Source organism: Ascaphus truei, chromosome 19 (genome assembly GCF_040206685.1).
Source record: "Ascaphus truei isolate aAscTru1 chromosome 19, aAscTru1.hap1, whole genome shotgun sequence".
Lineage (NCBI taxonomy): Eukaryota > Metazoa > Chordata > Amphibia > Anura > Ascaphidae > Ascaphus > Ascaphus truei.
In genome coordinates, this window is record NC_134501.1 from 10,882,782 (window position 1) to 10,909,412 (window position 26,631).

At 44.4% G+C, this 26,631-nt stretch overlaps 1 protein-coding gene across 5 annotated transcripts in view; it reads left to right on the top strand.

The window, feature by feature from the left end:
• The window catches only part of LOC142469842 (adhesion G-protein coupled receptor G1-like), an 82,095-nt gene that overhangs the window by 50,661 nt on the left and 4,803 nt on the right, over nucleotides 1-26,631 (top strand). For all 5 annotated transcript variants that reach the window (XM_075576518.1, XM_075576520.1, XM_075576521.1 and 2 more), the window contains exons 4-13: nucleotides 3,798-3,876; nucleotides 8,262-8,376; nucleotides 11,545-11,670; nucleotides 14,969-15,085; nucleotides 19,140-19,173; nucleotides 20,635-20,735; nucleotides 20,810-20,931; nucleotides 21,238-21,503; nucleotides 24,490-24,598; nucleotides 26,340-26,608. In XM_075576518.1, the coding sequence (XP_075432633.1) occupies nucleotides 3,798-3,876; nucleotides 8,262-8,376; nucleotides 11,545-11,670; nucleotides 14,969-15,085; nucleotides 19,140-19,173; nucleotides 20,635-20,735; nucleotides 20,810-20,931; nucleotides 21,238-21,503; nucleotides 24,490-24,598; nucleotides 26,340-26,608 (1,338 nt within the window). The remainder of the gene's footprint in view (nucleotides 1-3,797; nucleotides 3,877-8,261; nucleotides 8,377-11,544; nucleotides 11,671-14,968; nucleotides 15,086-19,139; nucleotides 19,174-20,634; nucleotides 20,736-20,809; nucleotides 20,932-21,237; nucleotides 21,504-24,489; nucleotides 24,599-26,339; nucleotides 26,609-26,631) is intronic.

The following is a 26,631-nucleotide window of genomic DNA, read 5'->3' on the forward strand; positions in this document are numbered from 1 at the left end:
CTTCATAGGTGAAATTATACTGCAAAGAAATGGGCTAATCTCCAATTGTTCTTGTTCAAGTGTACGTTCTTCCTCACACACCTGAGAAAGAAATCTTATGGTATTGAATGTCTTAGGCCTGGGACATGGTGCAGGGAGCGGCGCTGGGCAGAGCTGACGCTCAAGCAGGAGATTTTTCTTGTCCCTGCATGAGCGTCAGCGAGCGCGCTTGTGTGCCGGGTGGGAGGCTTTCGGGAGGCGGGCCTGGAGGTGGATCGGGAGGCGGGGCTAGCGCGCCACGTAACCGGCCCTGCGCTTGCATGAGCGGCAAAATTTAAACTTGCCTGTCTCCTGCATTTCCACACACCTCCGCACGCCTGCGGAAGCGTGCGGAAGCGCCGTCTAAAGCCGCGCTGATAGGGATAATGTTTCCCCTCAGCGTGGCTCAGCGCGCCTCAGCACGGTCTTTTTGACCATGTCCGAGGCCTAACACTACAATTTAATCTATCAAGAACCTAAATGTTGATCCCTGTAAGAGATGGGTGCAGGGGTGCGCAATGGAGACCGTTTTTAAGGGGAAATTAATATAAGGCTGTATTGCCTGTTCCTTTAAACAATACAGCAAACACAAATATACATAAAACAACAAACACCTATCCCTGTGTAAGGGCTAACTCACTGCCAGTCCCTCTCTGCAAGGCTGGGGGAAGGGGGTAGCCCCTTACCCACTTATCACCCCAAAGTCTCAGCGGTACCTTAACACAGGTGGCCCTTCAGGTCAGTGGTGTCCGGGTAGTTGTCTGCTGGAGGGTCCAGGCAGAGAGGTCTGGTCCCCTTGTGTCTTGCTCTCAGAACACAGCCCTCCTTATTCCTTATGTCAGCTCCATTGTGAGCTAAGGAATCTCTCTCCTGTTTCTCAGATCAGGCTTTTTCTAAAAGTCCTAATCAGCCTGGTGGAGTCTGGTTGATTGCCTGTGTGCAATTAACCAGCACACTGCTGGTGATAAGTCCCTGATACAGTCCCCTACAAGATTTCATGGCCTACAACTAATCTACTTTCATCTGGTGATATTTTCTGCCTCTCACCAATAGATGAAAACTCTTTTCAAGAAGAATTTGGTAGGAAAATGTGAAGAGAGATCTCCTTCCCATTAATTCCTCAATTCACACCATGGACATCTTCCCATGAATTCCTCAATTCACACCATGGACATCTTCCCATGAATTCCTTAATTCACACCATGGACATCTTCCCATTAATTCCTTAATTCACACCATGGACATCTTCCCATTAATTCCTCAATTCACACCATGGACATCTTCCCATTGATTCCTCAATTCACACCAAGGACATCTTCCCATTAATTCCTCAATTCACACCATGGACATCTTCCCATTAATTCCTCAATTCACACCAAGGACATCTTCCCATTGATTCTTCAATTCACACCAAGGACATCTTCCCATTGATTCTTCAATTCACACCATGGACATCTTCCCATTAATTCCTCAATTCACACCAAGGACATCTTCCCATTAATTCCTTAATTCACACCATGGACATCTTCCCATTAATTCCTCAATTCACACCATGGACATCTTCCCATTGACTTCAATTGAGTATTTTTTTTGCCAGAGAGAAAGTAAACACACGATTCCTCTTTCAGCAAATTGTGAGGGAGTTTGGCACATACGTAGGGAGGCTTGGGCAGTGTGCCCGTTACTGCAGCCACGACACAGCCCTGTGCTACACTGTACATGTCATAATATAGTCATATGAACACATTACCAATTATAGAGGACTCTCCCTTCCACATCCTTCCCAATGCACAATAATGGAATTGTTAGTCGTAAGAATGTGCGGAAAGGTCTGGAGGTGGTTGGAACAGAGTCAGAGGTGAACAATGCCTGGCTGGGAGCTGTTTTGGACCGGAATGGAATTCGATAAGGTGATGCCAGCTCAGATGGGAGTGTAATTAACCATTTCAGTCTCGGAAAGGCCGGCAATGCATCACACCCCTCCTGTCACTGAAGGCGTTAAACCATAAAAAGAATATATATGTATGTATAATATATATATATATATATATATATATATATATATATATATATATATATATATGAGAAAAACAAAACAGAGAGCGCACGCCCCATAGATTCTGCTGTGGAATTGGGTTTTCCATATGAGAGCTGCCGTGGAGCCCTGGATCCTGTACATTGTCCTGTTGTTACCTGTCAGGACTCACCTTAGGGTTTGGACATTGGACTTTGAATTTGTTATGTCATTTATTTTTCTTTTTTATGTAATTGTGTATTCTAGTATGTTATTAAGATTACATTATTAATGGTTTTATTATTTTAGGGTATTTAGTATCATTTTGTGCTATATACTTTTGTTAATCTATTGGCGCTACTTTCTTTCCTTTTTCTGTGTGTATATATATATATATATACTTAGTTAAGTTATGGTGGGTAAAAAAGTGACAAAAACCCTCCACAGCAAAGCATATATTAAATGGAAATATACTATATGCTCATCTGCATGTCTTAGACAGGTCTGCAACCCTGCCTTTCACCATTATCACCCAGCACACAGCACTTCCACTGCAGCAAGGGATTCTGGGAAATGACATGCAAATGGGAACACAGTGTCACCTTTTGCTTCAAAACCATTTTTAACATGGTTCCCTATAGGCTTAAGCTTGCTGCATGGTCACAGCTTTAAGCACAGCCAGGGTTAAGATGCATAGCCAGAAAACCCACCCACAGACAGCCGTTTCGACCTTAATGGGTCTCATCAGTGTGGGGTTGGTTAACTGGCTATGCAATAAAGCAATGAGGATGGGGTTTACCATACTTAGTTAAGTTATGGTGGGTATGGTAGTAGACGAAGCGCGGTTCCTAGCGTGAAACGCGTTGAGGGGGAGATCGTGGTGTAGCCATGTGTCTGTGAGGCTTCAATAAAGTTTTTTCGACTAACCCGGAAGTACCTTCCAGTTTGTCACGGACAGTAGCGCCGGAACTTCTTTCTTCCATGTCCTGCTCTTTAATCCTGTGAGTGGCCCCATTACATAGTATCTACGTAAAAAAAAATAAAAGAAGAAAATGCTCGTTCTCTTAGGGGAGATCGGCACTGATGGGGGATGACTCCTCCCCTTACTTTCCATCATCCGCGACGGAGCGGTCAGGTGACCGCTTCCTGAGAGCGGTGACGTAATCGCGAGTGACGGAGGAGCCGCGGAACACTGGCCCCACGGGCCCCTCCAGCACTTAATGGGTTAAAAATACACCTTTTAAGAGTTATCATGGTTACCCTTAGACTGCACTGGGCTCTGGAGGGAGCTGCCTTTTAATCTCCCGGGCCCTTAAAGCAGCAAAACGTGACATTTTATGTTTTTATTACACCAAATAAAATTTTGTGTTTTAACCTACTTCCATTTACACACTGATATGTGCCCCCGGGACACTGCTCATTGATTGTTTGAGGTACTACGTTACTGCATCTACATCCCATTCACTAGCTCCTCACCAGTTAGAGTTTTACTAATGAATTTCCCCTGATCAGGATAGGTTAGCGAGTGCCCACTATTGGGGGCCCCTCTACAGCTTGCTCCCCATATTTGGAGAGTTTCTCTGGCTTAGATCCCTGCTCGAATCCTATATATCATACGTATTATTTTATGCCTCACATCATCTGTAATGTGCTTAAATTACCAATAAAAATGTTGCCTTTTGGGTTCTTTGGGTGGCCCAATAACAGTATTGAAGAGCTAACTGGTTGTATTGGAAAGACTCTGACTCTTCTGTTTCTCTCCCAGATACCGAGTTCGTGGACTATGAGATGACAGCAGTCAGTCAATATCTCAACATGCCGGTATCCCCCAGTACTGCACAAGAGTAAGTGTCACCTGTCCCATCCCTGGGATTTTTGATTAGAAGTGTCACCTGTAAGAGGTGACAATGTAGAGAGTCTTTAGAACAGGAACATATTGTCACATGAATGTGCTATTTTCAGCACCAGAGATCCCCTGGCTTTTAATATACTTACTTTGGAAAGTAGAGCTGGCACCAACCCTTGCAGGGAAAACAAAATGGCGGATTTAATCTCCGGACTCCGGACATGGGCCTATAGGAAACCACAACCTCATCCGTTGTGGCCTCTTATTGACCCACGTCATGCAGAGGATTGAAATAAGCAGGAAGTACTAGCGTTACGTTACCTGGTATGTATCTCAGAAACAAGGGGGTCATTGGAGCTGAAATTGATACGGTCCTGCTCTTAGTAACCCCTTCCTATCCATGAAAAAGGAGGGTGTGGGTCTGAGGGGGGACTGCTGCTTTAGACGCCTTCTCTCTACAAACACAGGCTATGAAAGATAGAGATCCCACCAGGTACACCTGCATGTCTACTACAGATCCCGAAGCCTGCATCATTCCTCACGTTACAGGAAGCTACAGAAAGGAATTCTGGGTAGTGACATGAAAATATTGCACCGCTTGCACAGCAAACCCTGGGTTGGGAAAGAGCAGTGGGTTTTCTGATTCAGCACTGCAGCAGTCAAATTCTCTAGGGACATATCAATATAAAAGAGACAGTAAGCTAAAAGGTGAACCACCCAGGGGTGATCATTTGCAGTAATTACCCAGAATCCTCCTCTGCTGTTTAAATACTATATGACATGACAATGGGGTGAATGAATCAGGTCTTGGGGGCCTGTAGAAGAGATTCACCCGCACTCATGGACTTCTCATCTTTGCTGTGTCTGTTTCCTAATCGAACCTTATAGATGAAACTACATGTAAATGTGAAGGAGGCCTCCTGTAATAAGTCACCTTTTAAAAAATGTGATCTTTTTTATTTCCACCGAGCTGTAACGAGGAGTGTAATATTAACTAGTCAACTGAACAGCCCCAGCGTGGGGATTACAGGGCGGCCAACACAAAAGCAGCACAACAATATTTTATTGCACCGTGACTTGTAGTCGTATATTTGAACATGATTAGAAAATACATTCCTTTCGTGTTAGGCTAGAGCTAGACTACTGTATGTATTTTTGATCATTTGTAAGAGTGATGCGTTGCAGACCCTTTACACACTCGAATTAAAGGGGCAGTCCCTCCCAAGACAAAAGCGCACTGATGACATGTTTAACAGATTACATGTGGGTGATTGATTGCCTTTTTTATCCCCCCAACCCCCCTCCCCACCCACATACACACAAAAAAAGAATTTATTCGTTTTTTTAAAGTTAGTGTGTAATCACGGCGAGCTGAGACCTGGGGTTTGGTTTCCTCTGGCAGCTCCCTTTTGTCTCATGTCACTGTGTATTCAACACACTTTTGCACAGCCATATCCCCTTCTCCATCTCCCTCCTCCTCCCCTTTTTTGTATTGGCCACTGATAAGGGCGTTATTCATTAAACTGCGATCGTGTTGATTGAGGCAATGGGAGATCGTGCAACAGTGTCCCGATCGGCACAATCGCAGTTTAACAAATAACCCCCACGCGCTCAGTGTGGATAAGGATAAAGGAAACACTTGATGAACTAACACACAATTCGGAGGCCACGAAGAAAAGGATTTTGTGCTTAATTTCAAAAGAAACAAAAGCAGACAAACATGTTTGCTTTAGGTATTATTATATATATTTTTAAGGAAACCAGTAAGATTGTTACATTTTTTTTTAGAAAATGTTGTTTTTGGTCTCCTACAAGGGAATTATACCTTTAAAGAATCAGATGGGTTTTTTTTTATTTAAATATTTTATTCTATAAAACATGTTTTGTTTTGATAAATAAGTCTATCCTGACACCCCAGGTATTCTCGCGCGCGCGCGCGTGTGTGTGTGTGTGTGTGTGTGTGTGTGTGTGTGTGTGTGTGTGTGTGTGTGTGTAGCCTTATATTACACTGTTATTATGTAAAGTGGTTGGCAAGGCATAAAGAGAGCAGACTTGTTCCTATTTCTGCTTGTATATTAGACAATAACTTCCTGCTGGTTTAACACGGTTTCCATTTAACACTTTACCATTATTGGTAAAGTGATTTACATACACACAGCACAACCTCACCTTCCTCTTTGTACTATTAAGAAAGTTTGCACCATTTCTCAAGCTATTGTACACTTGCTACTTTCCTAATTGTTTTCATTTATTTATTATTTTATGTACTGGAAGCACTTTTAATGCTTCCTGATGTTATTTGACCATTTTCCTCCTGCTTATTTTGAGTATTTTGCCATCATTTAAAAAAAATAATTAAAAATCCAATACCAAACAAATTACATTTCTGCAAAGTCCGATCCAAAATCAGAACACCGCAAAAAAAAAAATTAACAAAGAAAACCAGCACCCAAACCAAAAAAACAGCACCCAAACCAAAAAAACAGCACCCAAACCAAAACACCAGTGCAAGTGCCCATCCTCAGTAACATTTGTGTCATTTTTAATTACAATGTGAGCAGTGTCTGAAGCTGTTCCTTTCCTCTGAGGCCAGGAGATAACCCTAACACAAGACTAAGCTCCCACCTCTCCTTCCCACCCCCGGTGCTATAAACACCCACCGCCCTTTATTCCGAGACACAGCTGCGTCTTTGCTAATCACAGTTGATGCAGTTATCTGGGAAAGCCCAGGAACCCAAAACAATAAATGGAATTCAGTAAGGCCATCGTGTTCCCAAACAAGCTGATAAGAGGGGAGGAGATTCCTCAGCGTGGAGGATGCTCTTTTCTGACCGTGTAGAACACGTTTGTGAAAGAATTAAAGTGTTTGGGACTTTAGTTAGTTGTACTCAAAAGAAGTGGCTTTTTATAGAGGCGATCCAAGAGCTGCGTTTTTTCATGTTTTGTGGGATTGAAGCAGGGGGTCTTCAGAGCTGAATAGCGTTAATTTCAGCTCTGGAGACCCCCTGCTTCCCGAGATATCTACCTTCGTAGTGGTGCTGGTAATCGTTCCTCTGGTTCACGTAAAGTTGGCGTTCAAAACTCCTGCGCTCTGTGGACCAATAGGAACTCGTGACATCATCCCTTGCAGCTTCCTATTGGCCTGCGTGACCGGGAGCTTTAAACAACACCGAGAAACTGGCACCCAATACGGAGATACGTATCTCGGGAAGCAGGCGGTCCCCGGAGCTGAATTTAACGGTGTTCAGCTCTGGAGACCCCCCGTTCCAAACCTGTGTAAAGAAAAACACACGCCTCAATTTCCCTGCATGTTTATTTTTTATTGTGAAAGATTTCTTTGTCCTACTGCGCGGTGTCTGATTCCCTAGCGCTTTACCTTCTCACTGACTTTCTCGTGTGCTTATAAACGGTGTATTTTATTCCAAAATTTAATTAATATGGCTGCTAGGCCCCTCTTACTTAGTGAAATGAGTAGACCTCAAGGTAGAGATGTAGAAAAACTTAACGCCTTCAGTGCCACGACTGCGGGACGTCCCATTCAGAAGCATCGAACGCCCTCCGCGCGATCGTGGCAGACACTGTCCGTAGCCACAGAGTGCTGCTTGTCTGTCTGCGCCGCTGGGTACAGTAATTCTTGCTGCATTTTGTAACTGATCCGAGAAAATGGATACAAGACGTCTTTTTTTTAAGAGACCCTTTTGTAGTCTGCAGGGAGCGCAGCTCTGTGCTACCAGGCGGAATGGAGAAAGCGAGAATAAATAGCAGGAGTTGCCATGGGAACTGCAGTTTTTGAGGCTTTCTAAAATAAAAAAAGACGAAAAAAAATAAATAAGAATACGGCTGTTAAACTGAGTTCCATAGAAGCGCGCTTTCAAAATGTATGTATTAATGTACATAGCGCTTCACCGCAGTAATACACGTGACATAATCATATAAATAACAAATAATATAAAAAACACCAAGGGGAGAAGAAGTTCCTGCTCCGAAGAGCTTACAATCTAAGTGGTGGGGAGAACATACAGAGACAGTAGGAGGGCGTTCTGGTAAGGGCTTATTGGTGGAACTGCACCTTTAAAGAGACAGCCCCTTCTTGGATCCACGTGATCTGTCAGTGGTGGCATGTTTAACACCTGATGATAGGTCCGTGTGGGACCTGAAACATTGTCTTTCCGCTGTTCTTGGCTGTCACATTAAATGTACTTTGTATCTCCAGCGGTGGGATTCTGCCGGTTCGCACCGGTTCGTGTGAACCTGTTGCTAAAATGTCACAAGTTCGCCGAACCGGTGCTTCATTCTCTTACCTTCATTCACCTTTATCTATTTCCCTGCAAATCCTCTTAATATGGCCGCCCACTCTCTGCACTGACCATCGTCTTGTTTCAGGTTGCGCGGCTGGATAGATACGACGCTTTCGCAGGTGCAGTTTGATGGGGGGAGTTGCTTTTTCGGAAAAGGAGACCTGCGGTTGGCTGTGTTCAAATTGGACTCTGCAGACACGGTGAGGAAAAGCTCCTTCCTTATCACTCACACCGGATAGGGAGCCCGTGTCCCGTATGTATCCCCCAAATCCCTCAAATAATGACACCCCAAACAGCAACAGCCTACCATTTGCATCATACCCCTACATGCAACCTCTCTCCATCACCCCCACTACAAAAACAATCCCCATCCTATCACGCCAACAGATCCCCTTCCTGTAACCCCAAATGTGGGAGATTTGGGAATTTATAAATGAAAATATATATTATTATTTTTGAAAGAACAATGATGGTGGATGAAGACATAGATGGTGACAGGGGTGTATATTCCTGTGGAGAACTAGAGTTTGGGAAACTATTAAATTAAAGAGGCTGTCCTTCCACCAAGGTCCCCCACAATCTGTCCTCTCTTTCCCCATCAAGGTCTCCCACAATCTGTCTTCTCCTTCTACCATCAAGGTCCTCCACTATCTGTCCTCTCCTTCCAACATCAAGGTCCTCCACAATCTGTCTTCTCCTTCCACCATCAAGGTCCTCCACAATCTGTCTTCTCCTTCCACCATCAAGGTCCTCCACAATCTGTCTTCTCCTTCTACCATCAAGGTCCTCCACAATCTATCTTCTCCTTCCACCATCAAGGTCCTCCACAATCTGTCTTCTCCTTCCACCATCAAGGTCCTCCACAATCTGTCCTTTCCTTCCACCATCAATATCCTCCACAATCTGTCCTTTCCTTCCACCATCAAGGTCCCCCACAATCTGTCCTCTCCTTCCACCATCAAGGTCCCCCACAATCTGTCCTTTCCTTCCACCATCAAGGTCCCCCACAATCTGTCCTTTCCTTCCACCATCAAGGTCCTCCACAATCTGTCTTCTCCTTCTACCATCAAGGTCCCCCACAATCTGTCCTCTCCTTCCACCATCAAGGTCCCCCACAACCTGTCCTTTCCTTCCACCATCAAGGTCCCCCACAATCTGTCCTTTCCTTCCACCATCAAGGTCCTCCACAATCTGTCTTCTCCTTCTACCATCAAGGTCCCCCACAATCTGTCCTCTCCTTCCACCATCAAGGTCCCCCAAAATCAGTCCTCTCCTTCCACCATCCCTCTCACACAGAACGCATTATATACCTCTATTGAGCTGCATCCCGCTTAATGCAAAGTCGTTGATGTCAATGCCCGATAATGCTGTATAAAATCTGATTAGAATAAAAACACAGACCGTTGAAAACAAAACGGTCAGAAAATAGCTTTCTCGCTCCACACTGTATCTCTGCCAATGCACATTTCGCACCAACTACATACAGGGGCTAATTCCGGGCCAGAACACATAGACTTCCACGGCTGTATTTAAAGCTTAATCAGACCAGGAGTAGCCTAGCGAAAAAGACTATATTAACAATAACACACCAAAGAAAATAAGAGACAAATTCTAAATGAAAAAGCATGTTTAAATGTGTTATAAAGAGGGAAAGGGTGGCTTTTTATCCGCAAAAAGATAAGAACACGCCCTGCACTCCCGTTGTTCCAATAAGGTTTTCAATACAGTTTACTGCGGTGCATAGCATCTCCGTGACGGGATTCCCCAACCAGCGCCACGTTACCGCGATTAGGAGAAAGAGCCGCACCCTCGTGTTCAAAGGATCCTCAGATCATGTATTTGTATTTAAATGAGACCAGTAATAGCACAACGCTTCGGGCACAAAGTTGACCTGAGTACAGTACATGCCATGTTGTGTATGGAAAAGGGATAGCGGAGGTACATAAATGGTTTAAGGAGACGACGGATTGCTGAACCACGTCACGTGTGCTGAGATGCACACAGGGTGTACGAATGTTTGGCGTGTTACATAGGAACCGGATTACACTGTGTATCCTTTTTGCTGGGATTATCCTGCAGACAAGAGAAGGCTTGTCTGTACTTTTTATGAGGATGAATGTTCTGCTTTGATGAGTTTGTTTAATAGAACAATATCTTCACCTGCTGTTTATGACTTTAAGTGTTGACATAGTAGTCAGGGAACATTACCCCTTCATTATAAATTTTTCTACCAAGATTGATTTGGATGGGCTGTGTAGAGGTTATTGGTTTTCTGGCTCGATGATGTCAACATTAATGCAAAACAATGTATTCTTGGGTCATATTTATATATCTTGATTTATTAATGTGTAATGTGTGTGTATTATTATTACATATGTATGTATTTATTTATTTATAAAATGTTTTACCAGGAAGTAATACATTGAGAGTTACTTCTCGTTTTCAAGTATGTCCTGGACACAGAGTTATAATGACAAATGCATGGTTACAAATACTTGGTTATAAATACTTGGTTACAATGAGTGAAAAGGGTTATACATTATATACAAGACATTATACTGTATGCACAGTTAAAGATAATATATATTAGAGGCGTATATAACAGTTACAGACCAGATTAAAATAAGAGACAGCTTTAGTTTTGAAAGAACTTAGACTGGTGGCGGCAGTGAGAGTCTCGGGTAGACTGTTCCAGTTGTGGGGTGCACGGTAAGAGGAGGAGCGACCATGAACAGTCTTTTGGAGTCAGATCTCAGATGATAAGTGCTGCATGTGGTAGGGGTGAGGAGCTTGTTCAGGTAGCTGGGTAGCTTGCCCAGAAAGTATTTGAAGGCAAGGCAGGACAGATGAACTTTGCGCCTAGACTCTAGTGATGACCAATCTAGTTCTTTGAGCATTTCGCAGTGATGTGTGTTGTAGTTACATTGGAGGACAAAGCGGCATATTGAAATGTAGTGGGTGTCAAGTTTGCTGAGGTGGGTTTGGGGTGCTGAGCTGTATACTATGTCCCCATAGTCTATAATTGGCATCGGCATCTGCTGTGCGATACGCTTTCTGACCAGCAGACTTAGGGACATGTAGGCAACATTACATTGTCATTTGTGTGTGGATGATGGTCATTAAATGAAATTATTGATTTTTCTACAAATGTATTGATTTAAAAAAATTGTATGGAATAAATCATTTTCTATAATTGTATTTTGTATTGATAATTATATTGGGGGGGGGAGGGGCAGATGTGCTCTATATTACCTTTGTTTTTTTTCCCCTTTTGCTATAGCGATACTTCATATAATCCTGTTCCTCACCAACCCACATTTTTGCCCCCACTTTATAATAAAAAAAGAACTTGGTCCCCTGTTTTACAGCTCAGTTCCATCCGCAAGGAGATGGGAGTCTCTGTGTCCGTCCCGAAAGAGCTTCTGGAGAACAGGAAGAGCAGCAGGCCAAAGAGACTGCACGTGGTCAGAGTCCAAGGCAGCTCTCTCTTCCAGGTATGAATAAAGTCTGGACACGAGGGCAAACGACCGAAGTTAGAGCACAGAGGTGGCTGCACATCCTTATGTGTGTAAGGAGACAGAACACATGTGGATTGCTCAAGCTGTGGCTTACTTACTATGGATACTGCCATATATGGTATATAGTGATGAGGCACTGCATTGTTATATAATTTTAGTACATTTATTGTGTCAACGTTTTAGTCTTACCAGAGACTCTGTTCTGGTGAAGGAGAACCCAAAAAAGCCTCTGGGAGTATCATTCATTAATCCCTTCATCCCCCGAGCTTCAGGCTCACAATTAAGTTGTGAACGGGGAAGAGACTTGTATTTTGCTTGTTGGGTCTTTGCCTCTGACTTCTCTGCCACAGCCGTAAGCTTGAAAGGAGGGATGTATGAAACTTTTGCCCGAGGTTGCGAGCCAGGCAAAATGTGCAATTTTCCAGCCAAGGTCACAAGCGTTTTGTCAATGTGCTTTATATGTGAATTTGCTAAATTCTCTAAAATCGGTAGATTAATTTAATGCTGAGATATTCATATAAATACTTACAAAAAAACCCCCATGTTTTGTTCACTGTCTGGCAAAAGCTTGCAAATTTGTAAAATTCCTCTTGAATTCCCTGCATGTAATTGCAGACGTATACTAGGGTGGGACCCTGTGTTCCCCTCCCCTGTTATAGATGTTTGATGGTTCGTGATATCCCCACCCCACACACACACCGAGAGAGATTCCACCAAGAAGGAGACAGTATTCAACCAGCTGAGAATCGGGGCTTGAGTTGGACAACACAGCATGAAACTTTTCTTATGAAAACCATGGTTTATCGGTGGGGAATGCAAGTGCAGTGGTCCTCGCGTTTGGGTGGCCACACATACAAGTATAACACAGTAATGGTATCACTGCGCTATTGTTCCTTAGAGCCACTTAGTCTGTCTCGGTGGCCTGTGCACTAAATAATGGGCCATTGTTGGTGCCAGCACAGCGTTGGAGCACATGTAACACAGCGCACTGGCAATAGTTGCAGGCCGGGTATGCAGACGGGTGTCGTTAGCTGTACACTGATAAAAGAATATCGATGAGTGGTGCCAGCTATCTCCCAGGTTCTTTCCTTCTTTACTACTCATGGCTTCGAAGCCGCGCTTGCGGGTCTCTCTCGCGGGTGGAATGTAACTTCTAGCTCTTGTCCACTATCTCTTGTCCACTATCTCTTGTAAGTGCTGTCCTGCTGAGCATTGAGGCACTGCCACCACGCTGCCTTTTCCGCCGGTGTCACGAGAAAACAGCACATATATACAATAACCGGGCCAGATTGAACAAGACTAGGATATAGTAAACTGAATGAGTTTATTTCCTATGAGCAGAACAGACAATACATCAAGCAAATAACATTACAGAAATATTTACATTTACTGAGGTTGGACAAGGAGATATTCAGCCGAATAGCAGCTCCTTAGTTGTTATAGGTCACAGCAAGCATGACAAAACGACACCAACAAGCAACCAACAAGCAACCATCCAGAAATAAGGGGTGCACGCAACTATATAGACACAGACCCCCATGGCAGTTCAGTTATTGGTGAAGACAAATCTTGACCCAATCACAGGTTGCCAGGTAACGCAAAAAGCTGGGTTTACCCAGCCCCTCATTAATACAACCCTCCCCTGTGGCTACTTGGCCAGCCCATTTATAAAAAACTATGACATGATGCCTTCGTTGCCATCCTGTCTAGCAGAAATGCTTATGGGGCAGGGGTCTTTCATGTAAGGTGTCACTTTTGACAGGTGAAATGGTTATCACCTAGTTGTGGGATCTAGCTGCATATGCAATGAAGCCTTTCAAGTGGCCTTCTTTGATTGTACAATTACATATCAAAGGGGCCATTTGGCGAGCCTCCAAACTTATATCCAAAGTTATAGTAAAAACAGTGATAACATAACTATTTCTCCCATATTTTAAATCAGATTAACAATATCTGTGCAACCTGTGTTCGTTGCATAGGAAAGCATATCCAAATGTCAGCCTTGTAGCACAAACACATGCAGAGATATGGTTCTGTGGGGTTTACATTATGACAAATACACAGTTAACCCTCCCTCCATGTTAATACATAACATAGCAATTAATTCTACTGCAGCAGGGGGATGCAGATCAACATATACACAATATGGTTAACCCTTTCCCTCCCGACATGATTTCTACACATTCAGGAATATAACACAGACTGCTGGGGGAATACAGCTCAGCCCTGGGGCAATTCTGCTGAAGCAGGGGGATGCAGATCAACATATACACAGATCCCATTAACCCCTCATACCCCGATCATGACAGCCGGTATCCTTGGAACAGGTTCTCTTTCCTCTCTCGTAGAGGGTCTGACCCTCAACTCGCACCCACCCCCCTATCTATGTATCTTCACACTCCTGTTTCTGTGACATCACGATTCCTCAGGGTCCTATAGTCTTACTCCCCTCTTCTGTTCCCAGGCATTGGCCAGGGATACTGTCTATTACTGCCCTTGGCACTGTGTGATTGGTAGGGTAGTTTAAGTCCTTCATAACCACGTTGCACATACATATATATATATATATATATATATAGTGATTGTTACACTAAAACAAATGTTTGCAACATTACTAGAATTTGGACGCTTGATAAAATGTTTTGCAATGGAGCAAAAATGAAATTAAAACGCTAACCGTTTTAAGACTGCATTTTGGATCGTTTTGCATGTCTATACTTGAAAACCACAGGAGTGTGAGGTAACACTTTGTAAGGCTTCGTGTATCACTAGTGTACCACAGGAGTGTAAGGTAACACTTTGTAAGGCTTCCTATATCACTAGTGTACCACAGGAGTGTAAGGTAACACTTTGTAAGGCTTCCTATATCACTAGTGTACCACAGGAGTGTGAGGTAACACTTTGTAAGGCTTCGTGTATCACTAGTGTACCACAGGAGTGTGAGGTAACACTTTGTAAGGCTTCGTGTATCACTAGTGTACCACAGGAGTGTGAGCTAACACTTTGTAAGGCTTTGTGTATCACTAGTATACCACAGGAGTGTGAGGTAACACTTTGTAAGGCTTCGTGTATCACTAGTGTACCACAGGAGTGTGAGGTAACACTTTGTAAGGCTTCGTGTATCACTAGTGTACCACAGGATGAGGACCGCCCTGACCTGAAGCATGAGAAAGAATTCGGCCGTGTCTTATTAAAAAATTGCAAACAATCACGAGCTTCGAAAAAGAAAAATTCACTTCCCCCATACCCTCTAAAAGTCTGTCTTTTCCCCCAGGATGCAGCCAACAGCACTGTGCTTGGGAACCAAGTGATTGGTGTAAGTCTGGAGCACACAAATGTCTCTTTTCTCCAGGAAGACATCGTGTTCACCTTCCAGCACGAGCCTGTGCAGGTAAACCCTCTGTCCTAGTCAACATACTTATGACATCATGGTACTGTCGCAGTGACATGGGGGGGGGGGGGGCAGACCATGTGATGTTTGGTGGGCAGGGCATTCTTGATAACATGATGATGCAGTCCTGGTGATATTAGGGGTGGGCTGATGATGTCATTTTTTTTATTTTTTATTGATTGTGCTCTAAAATTGCCTTGGTAAATATATGTAGCACCCCGTATTTAAAAATATTCAAATTTGTTTTATTTAATAGTTCTGTGGGCGGAAAATGGGGGAAGCCGTGCACACCAAAAAAAGATGCAAAAGAGTTAATGCAAAAAAGGATTTTTGTGACTGTTTTTAGTCAATAAATGACTTTTTTTGCATGAACTTTTTTGCATCTTTTTTTTCTTGTGGTGTGCACGGCTTCCCCCATTTTCCATTCATGCCAGTACCCTGACTAGGTGTCTTGCCTGCAGCACCCATGCTTTCATTGCCTTTTTTTCATGTCCCCTCGGATTAGGGGCATCGCCAGTTGCATATTCTTGATTCCCTCCTTTTTGTTTGATTCAACCATAGTTCTGTGGGCCCTAGAGAAACCTAGACAGTCACATCAGATAAAAGCCGCTTGCCAACCCAGTGTGCCCATTTTACCGTCCTGCTGTGAAAACTCCTTTGCAGTCATATCCACCAAGAGCATTCATTGGGGCCCGGTCTCATGCAAGAACTGGGGCCCTAAGAGTTGGATGGGGTAAGAAGGTGGGAGGATGCCAGCGCAATCTTCTTGAGCTTGAGGCCCCAAAGGGAGAGGGGGAAGCTAAGCCCTCTCAGTCAGGGTCGACAGGCACCCCTCCGTGACCAGTGCAGTGATACCAGTCACCCCCCTTCCCCTCTATCTGTCCTGGACCCAATTATATCCTTGGCTTCTTTATACATTTTTTAAATGTTATGTGTCTCCTGCAGCGTTTTTATCCTGATGTTATTATACCAGTTTTGCATGGAGAATGTTGATACACATACCCCTATAAGTGTTATTTCTGTCTGTGGCGGTTAGTGTGCAGTAGAGCAGGCAGTAGGGTCAGCAGTTGTGGCTACTGGTGGAGTCCCAATAATATTTTTGGCTCTCTGTTCCCTGTAGAGAAGAAGCTGTAGGGTTATGTCACTGATTTTCTGTGGGCCTCACTGTTTCGGAGCCCATCTCACTGGCTTTTAGCATCTGCGCCGTATAGACTTCAATAGAATTTCAATGACAAAAGTCAGTATTTTTCCATGAAAATGCCATATTTTGATCCAGTACCCCCAAATCTCACTGATGTTGGTTCTTGGAAGTCGACATCTCTGTCATCTATCAAAGTATCTCAGCTGAAAATCTGGGGAGAAAAAACGGCACAGGCTTTTTTTTGTATATTATTGAAAAATTATAAATTGACAGATGTTATGCCATTTTTGTTGGTGTTACAATTTATTGGCAAGTCGATATACAATTTTTTATCCCCAATATATATATATATATATACTGTGAGTGTTCAGCAAGACATAAGGTCATACAATCAAAACTTCATATTATGATTGTACAAATAAAAATAATGTCAAAAATATTTGTACAAATGACTATCTCACCATCATCTTTTATTTTGTGGTCTAACTTTATATAGATTTATATCTTGGCATTGTTATGCTTTATTTCTTCTCTTTATCTTCTGCCTACTTTTTTCTTCTTTAAAAGGATAATACAAATAAGTGCATTATATACTGTATAAAAGGCAAGTTTGTGGGGGGGGGGGGGGGGGGAAAGTCCCTGTACCAAAAAGTGTACAATCTAACCCCCAGATTAATCAAGGTTAACGCATGCAAACAAGCATTCACTCCCATTGGTTTGATTGGGAGTTAACGCCCAATTGGGTGCGTTAGCCAATAACAGAGCTTGCTGAACAACCTTCATCTCTAGTGTATTGGGAGACATACAGAGATACGAGTACATAGAATGGAAAATGTTACAGGGCGAGGGAAAGAGGGTACGTGCGTAGGAAGCCGGTCTTGTGGCCAATTCATTTTCAGTGGGGTCTTGATGGGGAGGGTGATTTTCGGATAGGGAGGGGAAGAGTTGCAGAGGAGATTTCAGGTTGGACTAAGCAGTAGAGACATGTGGGACAGGGATGAGACAGTCTTGGGAAGAGTGGAGGACAGGTACATAATGACATATGAAAGTAGAAGTAGAAGGAGGAAGGACAAACCGTGAAAGGAGAAGTCACGCCGAAATGCCGAGCCCAACTCTGTCTGCTCTACAATATGGTTTTTTATTTAGAAGTATGACTTGGAAAAATGTGAACCGCAGTGTTCTCGTGACGCTTGATTGTGTGAGAGATAATGACTAATTGCAGTATATGTATCCAGACAAGAACATATAATATATGCATAATCTTTGATTGCTGTGATAATGAAACTGACTGCATAACAGCGTTTGCCACAATGACTACAAAAGTACCTAATGCATTATACGATTGAAAATGTGTCTGCTGCTGTATTTAGTATGTGACTGTATTTAAAGGGAGAGTCCCAGTTAAACCAGCAGTCTGCATCAATAACACACAGCTGTTAGCATGGCCACCTCGTTTGTTTTACTGTGAGTGAATGGTGAATAGCGGCCATTTTAACTTCCCAGGGAGGCACATTTTCAACCACTGATATCTCTAGGATTTGAGAAAGGGTGGCATTGCTACATATATAGCAGCAAAATCACGGCAGGTTAATGTAGGTGATGACAAATATAGGTGTTGCAGTGCACAATTAGGAAGAGCTGAAAGTAAATCTCCAGTCAGAAATAACAGAAGGTGGAAATTAACCCCTAAAGCAAGAGTCGGACTTTTCAACATGAACATTTTACCCCAAAATGCGGTCAGCAGAGTTCAGTAAAATGAGCAATGCCATCGTTCAGGGCAGATATTTATCACTGTGATCGGCAAGGTTTGTGGAATCAGTTCAGTCAGGGAACGTCAACGAAAAGGTACTGCAGAGGTAACGCCACGACTGCCAATTCCCGACACCGAAAGAAGGGCTGAGGATAGAGCAGCACGTTCACACCAGCGAGCTAGCGTCCTCGTCGTTGGCGCACGCCAACTCCTGCTCACCATTTTCCGCTGCCTTCGGCTCTGACCCGGTGTGGAATAGGTGCACTATATGATTCCAATGTAGAGTCCTCATTGTCGAAATAATATCGCACAAATGACCTTGGAGTAGGACCAATCAATAATCACAGGAACAACAAGTGTCACCATACACTTCCATAACCATAAATCAAAAATGGCCACTACAACATAAGCCCCAGGGAGCGCTCCAGGTCTGCATTTTACACTTTCATTTGCTGTGACCCAGCAGTTGAAGGGTATAAGAAGCAGTCCCAGGATGCACAGTATGTCAAATATTTTCACACTGTTCCAAGTCTTAAAAGAACAGTCTTTCATCAAAGTAAAATTGAAAATAGAGCACTCTAAAGATATAAAAAAATTGTAAAAAAAATGACAAACACTAAAATGAATGTTAAATGGTTACATACGTCCATCCAGTTCAACCTATGCTAAATTTAGACGACAGATACTTTATACTATATTTGTAAACCCTCTGTAAACCCCACGCCCCCCCTGCAGATAATCTCGCGCCCTCTGGGGGGCACGCTCCCCAGTTTGCGCACCCCTGCGCTGTTCCCCCCACATGCTCAGGACACTATACTCCCTGTTAGCAATATTCTGATGAGTAGGCAATAAGATTTATTAATCTGGCTCACTGAACAAATATTTTCTAGCAGGGGGATGCACAGTGTAAAAAAAGATTGGGGACGTCTCTAAGAAAATGCTGCTATGGACTTCAATAGAATTCTGTGAATAATCAGAGTGTAAGTGTGTAATAAGGTTGCGAGTTCTGATGGAAGTGTCGGTAAAGTATTGGGATTTATAGTTGCTAAGAGAGAGGCACATGTTTAAACTGACTTGTCAGGACAGCATCCGAATGGCTTCCCTGGACCCCTTTGATCCAATTGAACGCCTAACACTCCCTTTTTCTCCTTTGTTCCCGGCAGAGAAACGTCTCTCCTGTCTGCGTGTTCTGGGACGGTGAGTAATGTGTTGTCACTTCTGCAGAGCATCACGTGACCGACCATTGCCGTAAACCTGCAGAGCATCATAACCCCCTACTGTAGATCTGCAGTGCTACAGTGCATAACTGAAGCATTACCTAAGCCACGCCCACAGTGTGAGCAACCGCGCGCGCGAACAACAGGCCGCACCTCTATGACGCAGGCCATACAGCGCACGAGATGAATCGCGGCGGCGTTTTCAGCCGCCAAAATACATTTGATTTTGGTGCACGACCGTCGGGTCACGTAAGCGGTTCAGCCAATGAGGGCAAATCGGCCTAATGACATCACGCCTCCGCTACGCCTGCCCGTCACTGTGGATCTCAGGCCACCGATCTCTCGGCTTACAGGCGCATGTGACGCCATGCGCTCCCACTCTCTGAGGCCTTAAGCCATTTCCTGACAGACTTGCAGAGTATGCTGCACCTCTCTCATGCTGCTCCTCTCCCATGCTGCTCTTCTCCCATGCTGCTCCTCTCCCATGCTGCGCCTCTCCCAGGCTGTAGGAAAAAAGCAGAGCACCACTTAACCCCTTCTTTTCTAGAGAGAATAAGCAGAACATTTCCGAATTCCTATTTGCTATAGAAATTAACTTCCCCTCTACTAGAGCTGCAGAGCTGGTGCTATTATATAAGCAGACTGGTTCAGGGGGCCCAATTTCTCCCCCATTGCATCTCCGATCACTGCAGTCGGGAACATTTTAGGATTCTGCCTTCTGGTCGTACACACCTGAGCATGCTGCGGCCCACACCCTCCCACCAGGGTCGCCAACAGAAATATTGGGGCCCAGGACAAAATAAAGGAGCAGGACCCCCACCCTTAATCCCCCGGGGGGTCCTTGAGGTGGAGGAGGGAAGGAGATAAGGGCCTAGAGGGGTAATTTATGGGCCTAAGGGGTGGGGGGGGGGGGGAGAGATAGAGGGAGGGGAAAGAAAGGGGGGCAGGAGAAATATAGGGGGGACAGAGGGAGGGGGAGGCGCTCACTGCCTACCTGCTGGGGGCCTGTTAGAGGCCTGTGGTGGGGTCTTGCAGAGCAAACTGCTGGAGTGTGTCACATTGGTGCCTATTGAGGAGCCGACAGCATGCTGCCTCAGACAGGCACCTCCAAGATGACCTCCAGCAGGTCTCCTCTGAAACACCTTCCAGGAAGCCCCCTCTGCAAAGTTTGCCAGCAGGGGTAGTCAGGCCCCTTTACTCACCAGGGCCAGGACAGAAGCCCCAGCTCTCCCTCCCCCCTTGTCGGCAGCCCTGCTACCCACATCCCACTCAACAACTTACCATGGCTGGAGTCCTGGGTATGCTTAGGGCCCTCAAAAAGCAAGAGCTACCCGTGGCAGAGAGGCCCTTAGTACATTCAGAGACCTGCAGGGGATAACGATACCAGGGACTTCTTTGATAGCTTTAATCTGGAAATGAATCCCTCCTCTTGTTCACACAGAATGTGCGGTTGGATGGAGCACATACGGCTGCAAAACATTCCCCGGGGAGATTGAGACACAGTGCAAGTGCAATCACCTGACATACTTTGCAGTGCTGATGGTAAGTGTCCCCCCACTCACCCTGCCGCATGTCCTGCTTGGAGCCAGCCACTATCATGAACTCTCCTCCCACAGCAAGTCTCCAGCCTGACCATCTCAGAGGACCACCTGGTGTCTCTGACTGTTATCACCTTCGTTGGGTGCAGCCTCTCCGCTGTTGCTGCTCTGTTCACCATTTGCTGGTACCTATGTCGCAGGTACAGTCAGAAGTAACAGCAGTGAATGTATGTGTCAGATTGGTTGTGTGTGTGTGTCACTGTCTGCGTGTCAGACTCACACACATTATTTACATGCATGCATCTATGTTACGTGTGATGTGTGTCACATAGCATGTGCATTTGTTTCTGTGTTTAGATGTCCTACATGTACTGTATGTACGTGTCTGTCTTTTTATCCTGTGCACCTTCCAGGGTGTATAGTTGCCTTGTGTAGCTATGCGTGCATGTCATTCTGTGTGCAGCCGCTGTATGTGCAGTATCAGGATTGCCTTATCTTTCACACAGGAAGAAGCAGTCCAACCCCACACTGCAGATCCACATGAACCTGCTGGGGGCAGTGCTGCTGCTGGACCTGACCTTCATGGTCAGTGCGGTGCTGGGGGCACTGCCCGGGCTCCCTGTGTGCCAATTGTCAGCCATCCTGCTTCATGCGGCCCTGCTTTGCACATTCACGTGGATGGCCATCGAGGGGTTTAACCTTTATACACGGGTGGTCAAAGTCTTTCACTCACCGTCCCTAACCATACGGAAAATGGCGCTTCTTGGCTGGGGTGAGTACCGGGACACCGTATTCCTCTACACTACTACACATCGGTACCTGGGGAGTTATGTATGAAACCCTCATATGTTCTAAATGCCCCGAGACACATCATAGACATGCAACGTAAATATCTCTTAAAGTCAATGTATTAAACTAACTTGAATAATGTTATGCTTCCCATCAGAATACAGACGCACACTGTAACGCTTCACTAATTCCCACTGCAACTTCTCCCCAAATCCCATCCTGGCACCTAGGCGACAAAAGAGATGGAAACCATCTTAATATACAGTATGTGGTAGATATACGAGACGCGGGGTAAAAATGTATCGCTGAATGGAAATGTCAAAGCACATTGGGTACAAAGAGAGATCAGTAGGCACTTCAAATGTGCTGCAAAATCTTAATATTTATTTAGCACACGTTGAACTGACCACAAACATTTAGTTTCCATCCCTTGATACACTGGGCCATAATCACATATCAGCCTTCTGCCATAAGACCCATGGATTGCTTGGCAGCCAATTCAAGTCCATAGGCAGTTAGTGTCTTCCAAGCCATCTTTATAGCAGAAGACGGCTTGGTTAAATATGGGTAATTTTATCATTGTGTTCTGCAGCAAATATATACAGTACCTATGTGAAAATACATACAGTTTCTTTAAAAATAGTAATAATAATAATTACTTTACTACTTGAAAACAAATGCTGTATGTTAGTCACTTAGGCTCAGGCTTACTAAGTGGTGCTCTGCCATAACACACTTTCAGGCGCATTTTAAGCCCCGTTGCAGTGAATAGGCTGTAAGGTGTATTACGGGATAGCACCACTTAGCGCTGTAAATATGAGCCTTAATGTCCTCCCACCTGAACTCTCTTGCTAATGATAACTAGATCCCCTTGAATGACATGTGCTGCACATTAAGCTCTTCTGTCTCTGCACATATGTAGCATGAGGAAGCACAATGCATTCTGAGCCTGGTTTCCTCACGAAGGTCCAAATCCACAACGCCTCATTAGGTGCTAATGTACATCTCCAAAGCTCACACGGTGTTCTATTAAATGTATTGAGAGCAAGAGACGGACACTTTTTGAAGTGAAACTTCTTTGCTGGCATCCAAAGCATCTCGTTACAGCTTTTGTTTTTAAATCTTTAACAATCTTGTGTATTTTTGTGTTTTTTTAATGGCATCAACCATCAAGATATAATGCATTAGCCTGTGTATTTATCCAGGTGTGTTTGGGGAGCGCAGATATGTAAAAGACAAAAAACACACAAAATATAGAGCAATATGTCTGTGTTAAATTAAAGTGATGCTTTCCTTCAGTTTCTGGTGAAGTGTGTACTCACAAGTCTCTCTCTCGTGTGGTGTATATAAAGGTATCTTTATGGCACCGTGCCTGGCTTCTCCATACAGATAATTTCCTTACTGCTATAATGAAGCAAGAGAACCAACCATAGTGCGATCAGAAAGTAAAAGCTTTATCTTAAAAATATGGTAAAACACACTCACATGTTGGTAAGTAAAACAGCAAATTGATCATAAAATGATCCACGTCGGCAAACAGAAGCTTCGTGGCTGGAACAGTACACCCCGTCCGCTCTCCCAGCTGATCGCTCTTCCCGTCTGTGTCTGTTCCGGTGGAATCCCCAGATGACGTCAGACGACGGGTGACGCTTTAGGAGATTCTGATAACCTCAGCAGAGGAGAAACGCGTTGAGTGTATCCTGTATCCTGCACCAAGAGGAAGGCTGATTGCAGCGCGACCTGTCTGTCCAAGCGCGGCACCCGTCGTCTGACGTCATCCGGGGATTCCACCGGAACAGACACAGACGGGAAGAGCGATCAGCTGGGAGAGCGGACGGGGTGTACTGTTCCAGCCACGAAGCTTCTGTTTGCCGACGTGGATCATTTTATGATCAATTTGCTGTTTTACTTACCAACATGTGAGTGTGTTTTACCATATTTTTAAGATAAAGCTTTTACTTTCTGATCGCACTATGGTTGGTTCTCTTGCTTCATTATAGCAGTAAGGAAATTATCTGTATGGAGAAGCCAGGCACGATGCCATAAAGATACCTTTATATACACCACACGAGAGAGAGACTTGTGAGTACACACTTCACCAGAATCTGAAGAAAAGCATCACTTTAATTTAACACAGACATATTGCACTATATTTTGTGTGTTTTTTGTCTTTTACATATCTGCGCTCCCCAAACACACCTGGATTTCTTTCTACAACTTTCATTTGGATTGCGAGGACAATCTAATATTAGGGTTTGAGCTGCATATTTCAATTTGGGTGCCTTGGTCACTTTCACATTATTATATGTAAATTGCACGGTTTTTGTATATTTATTTTAAATATCGCTGATTATATTTAAGCGCCACATTGATAACTACTTGTTTTTTCACCTATTAGCCTGTGTATTGCATGCCCCTCTGACAGTGAAAGGGTTAAACCATATCACTTCCATTAGATCCCATTAATGGGCCAGCACACTTACAGTATTATTCTCAGGACATGGTGTTCCGACTCATGCACACTGTGGCTAGTGGGTAGAGGCAGACAGCTCAGCTCAACTCAATTCCTATTCTACACAAAGGGAGGCCTCTTATTCTCTGACACGTTTTATTGGGGGAACAAAACAGAAATAAAGGGGGAAAGGTACAAGGGAAATACAACACTAGGGGATGGGAACGTACCGGCTAGGTAAATGACAAAGCTTCTCACTGGGAAGCAGTGGGAGAACTGTGCAGCAAAGAGGCAAGCTCTGAAAAGGTAGGAAATTACCCTGACAGAGCAGGAAATAGGGGTAGGACTGCACCAAGTGACAAGGGGAGGAGGGGCTGCCCAAGTCAGAGAGGAGAGATGGGGGTGTTGCCAGGGCAACAGAAATAAACCAGGAAGTGAACTGAAACAGGAGACAGAACACATGGTATTATTGAATGGGTCCGTGTTAGAACGATAACTGTGTTCTTCTTTTCCACAGGAGCTCCTGTTTTGATTGTAATTATCATTATTTTGTTGGATCACCACAATTATGGCCCTTACAATCTTAAAGTCAACCGAGACTTCTCACCTAACTCCAGCGCCACAATGTAAGTTGTCAGAACATTGCGTGTCCTCACCCCCTTTGCTGTCCATTGGTGGGGGTTATACCCAATTTAAAACGCCGGCTTAACATAGCGGGTCAAAGCTTAGATTTTTTTAAACAACGTATTGTAATTGGCTGCATTACAAAGATATTATCCCCCTTAAAGTATCCGTCTTACTTATTTGTATCTTATGAAAAACAAGCATGCACCCCCCTCTACATGGGAAAAACACATCTCAAACAAATCACAGCGACTTCTGTTTATCTGTGTGACAAATGACACCTCATTGACTTTGCAAACAAAAGACAGTGGGCACGTCACTTTATCTCCCTGTGCCTCAGGCACCAAAAACATAGATTGTAAGCTCCACGGGGCAGGGACCTGTGCCTGCAAAATGTCTCTAAAGCGCTACGTAAAACTAGCAGCGCTATACAAGAACAAGCTATTATTATTATTATTATTACAGAGCACAGCTAATAATTTAAATGGGGCTTTGATGAATGTCAAACATTTTTATTTACAGAAGACATTAGCTAAAGATTGTAACCCCCCCCCCCCCCCGCCCAAGCATTTGTTTACCATGAGAATGTTAAAAGTTTAAAAGAGGATTAAAATAAAATTACTTATACATGTCCAATTTATTTAAACCTGGGTCAATCAGCTCCATTTAACCTAGTCAAAATGCCACGGCCCTTGTTTCACTTTCATCCTAGGAAGGATTGCGCATTTAACTCATGACTTATTTTATTACCTTTACAGTGCTCTACTGATGTATCTGGTGCGTCGCGGGCCGCGCCCCACCAGGCGTCCTTGTGATGTACCAGATACATTCATGGGCACATGCTCGTTTTTATGGGGCCGTTCGGACTCGCTGCTCCGCTTGAGCGGCCAGACCGTTCAAAAAGGACGTGGAGCTCCCGTCCACTTTACTTTCCCGTGGCCTGAATGTGTCACGTGATAGTGTCAGGACTGATCACATGACGTGGAAGTGACAGGGGTCCGGTGGCACTGAGCAAAACTTCCTTCTGGTGACAGGTTGTATCTGCAGTAGGGTCACCCTGAAGGTGCCTTTATATGGGAAGGTCGGACATAAAGGGACATCAAGTCTCATCAATCCTCAATCACTTTGTCAGCTTGTGGTGGGATGGACAGACAAGATGGGAAGACTCGGGTGGACTACAGACCCTGTATTTCTTTGTGTCACTATAACTATAGTCCCTTCTGTCTCACTATACTAAAGTGAGATGGATCTCTGTCATTTTGGGGTGGTAAGGACAGTTCCGTCTATTTTGTCTCTGTGTCACCTAGGAGAGATAGAGCTGAACATGATGGGATGCAGGACTCTCGTGTCATGCTTTTCTTCAGTGACATGGACTAATGCAAAGATTGTCACGGTAATATCAGGGTGACAACCAGCGTGAGGCCATGGACCCTTCTGTCATTTCTTCAATGTCCCACCCTAGGTTGGGAGACCCTGTCTTAATAGACTGTGGGCCATGTTTACTAAGCGATGCTATTCCACAAGACACATTCCAGTGCTGGAAGAAACTCATTCATTTGAATTAGCCATAACACCCCAATATGAGCCCATGCAGTATGTACTTGTGTCATGTTAGTATTAGTTTTTTTCAGGTAGTAATCTCTTTCAGTGGACCGGCAGCAGAATTCACTGTATAGTTTTACACATGCTTTGTATACCTGCTCTTTTACTTCGCTGTAACCACGTAACACACTTTTCCTGCAGCTGCTGGCTCACTGACCCCCTCATTCACAAAGTGGTGAATATGGGTTTCTTCGCCACCGTGCTCCTGTTCAACACGGTGATGCTGATTGCCATGACGCGCTGCGTCCTCCGCCTGAAGCCGCACACCCGGGGGGAGCAGATCCGGCACTGCCTCACCCTGCTAGGGTTCAGCTGCATGCTTGGGGTGCCCTGGGGCCTGGCCTTCTTCTCCTTTGGGGTTCTGTACCTGCCTGTCCAGTATATATTCAGCATCCTCAACTCCTTGCAAGGTGAGTGTCTGACTGTCCTCCGC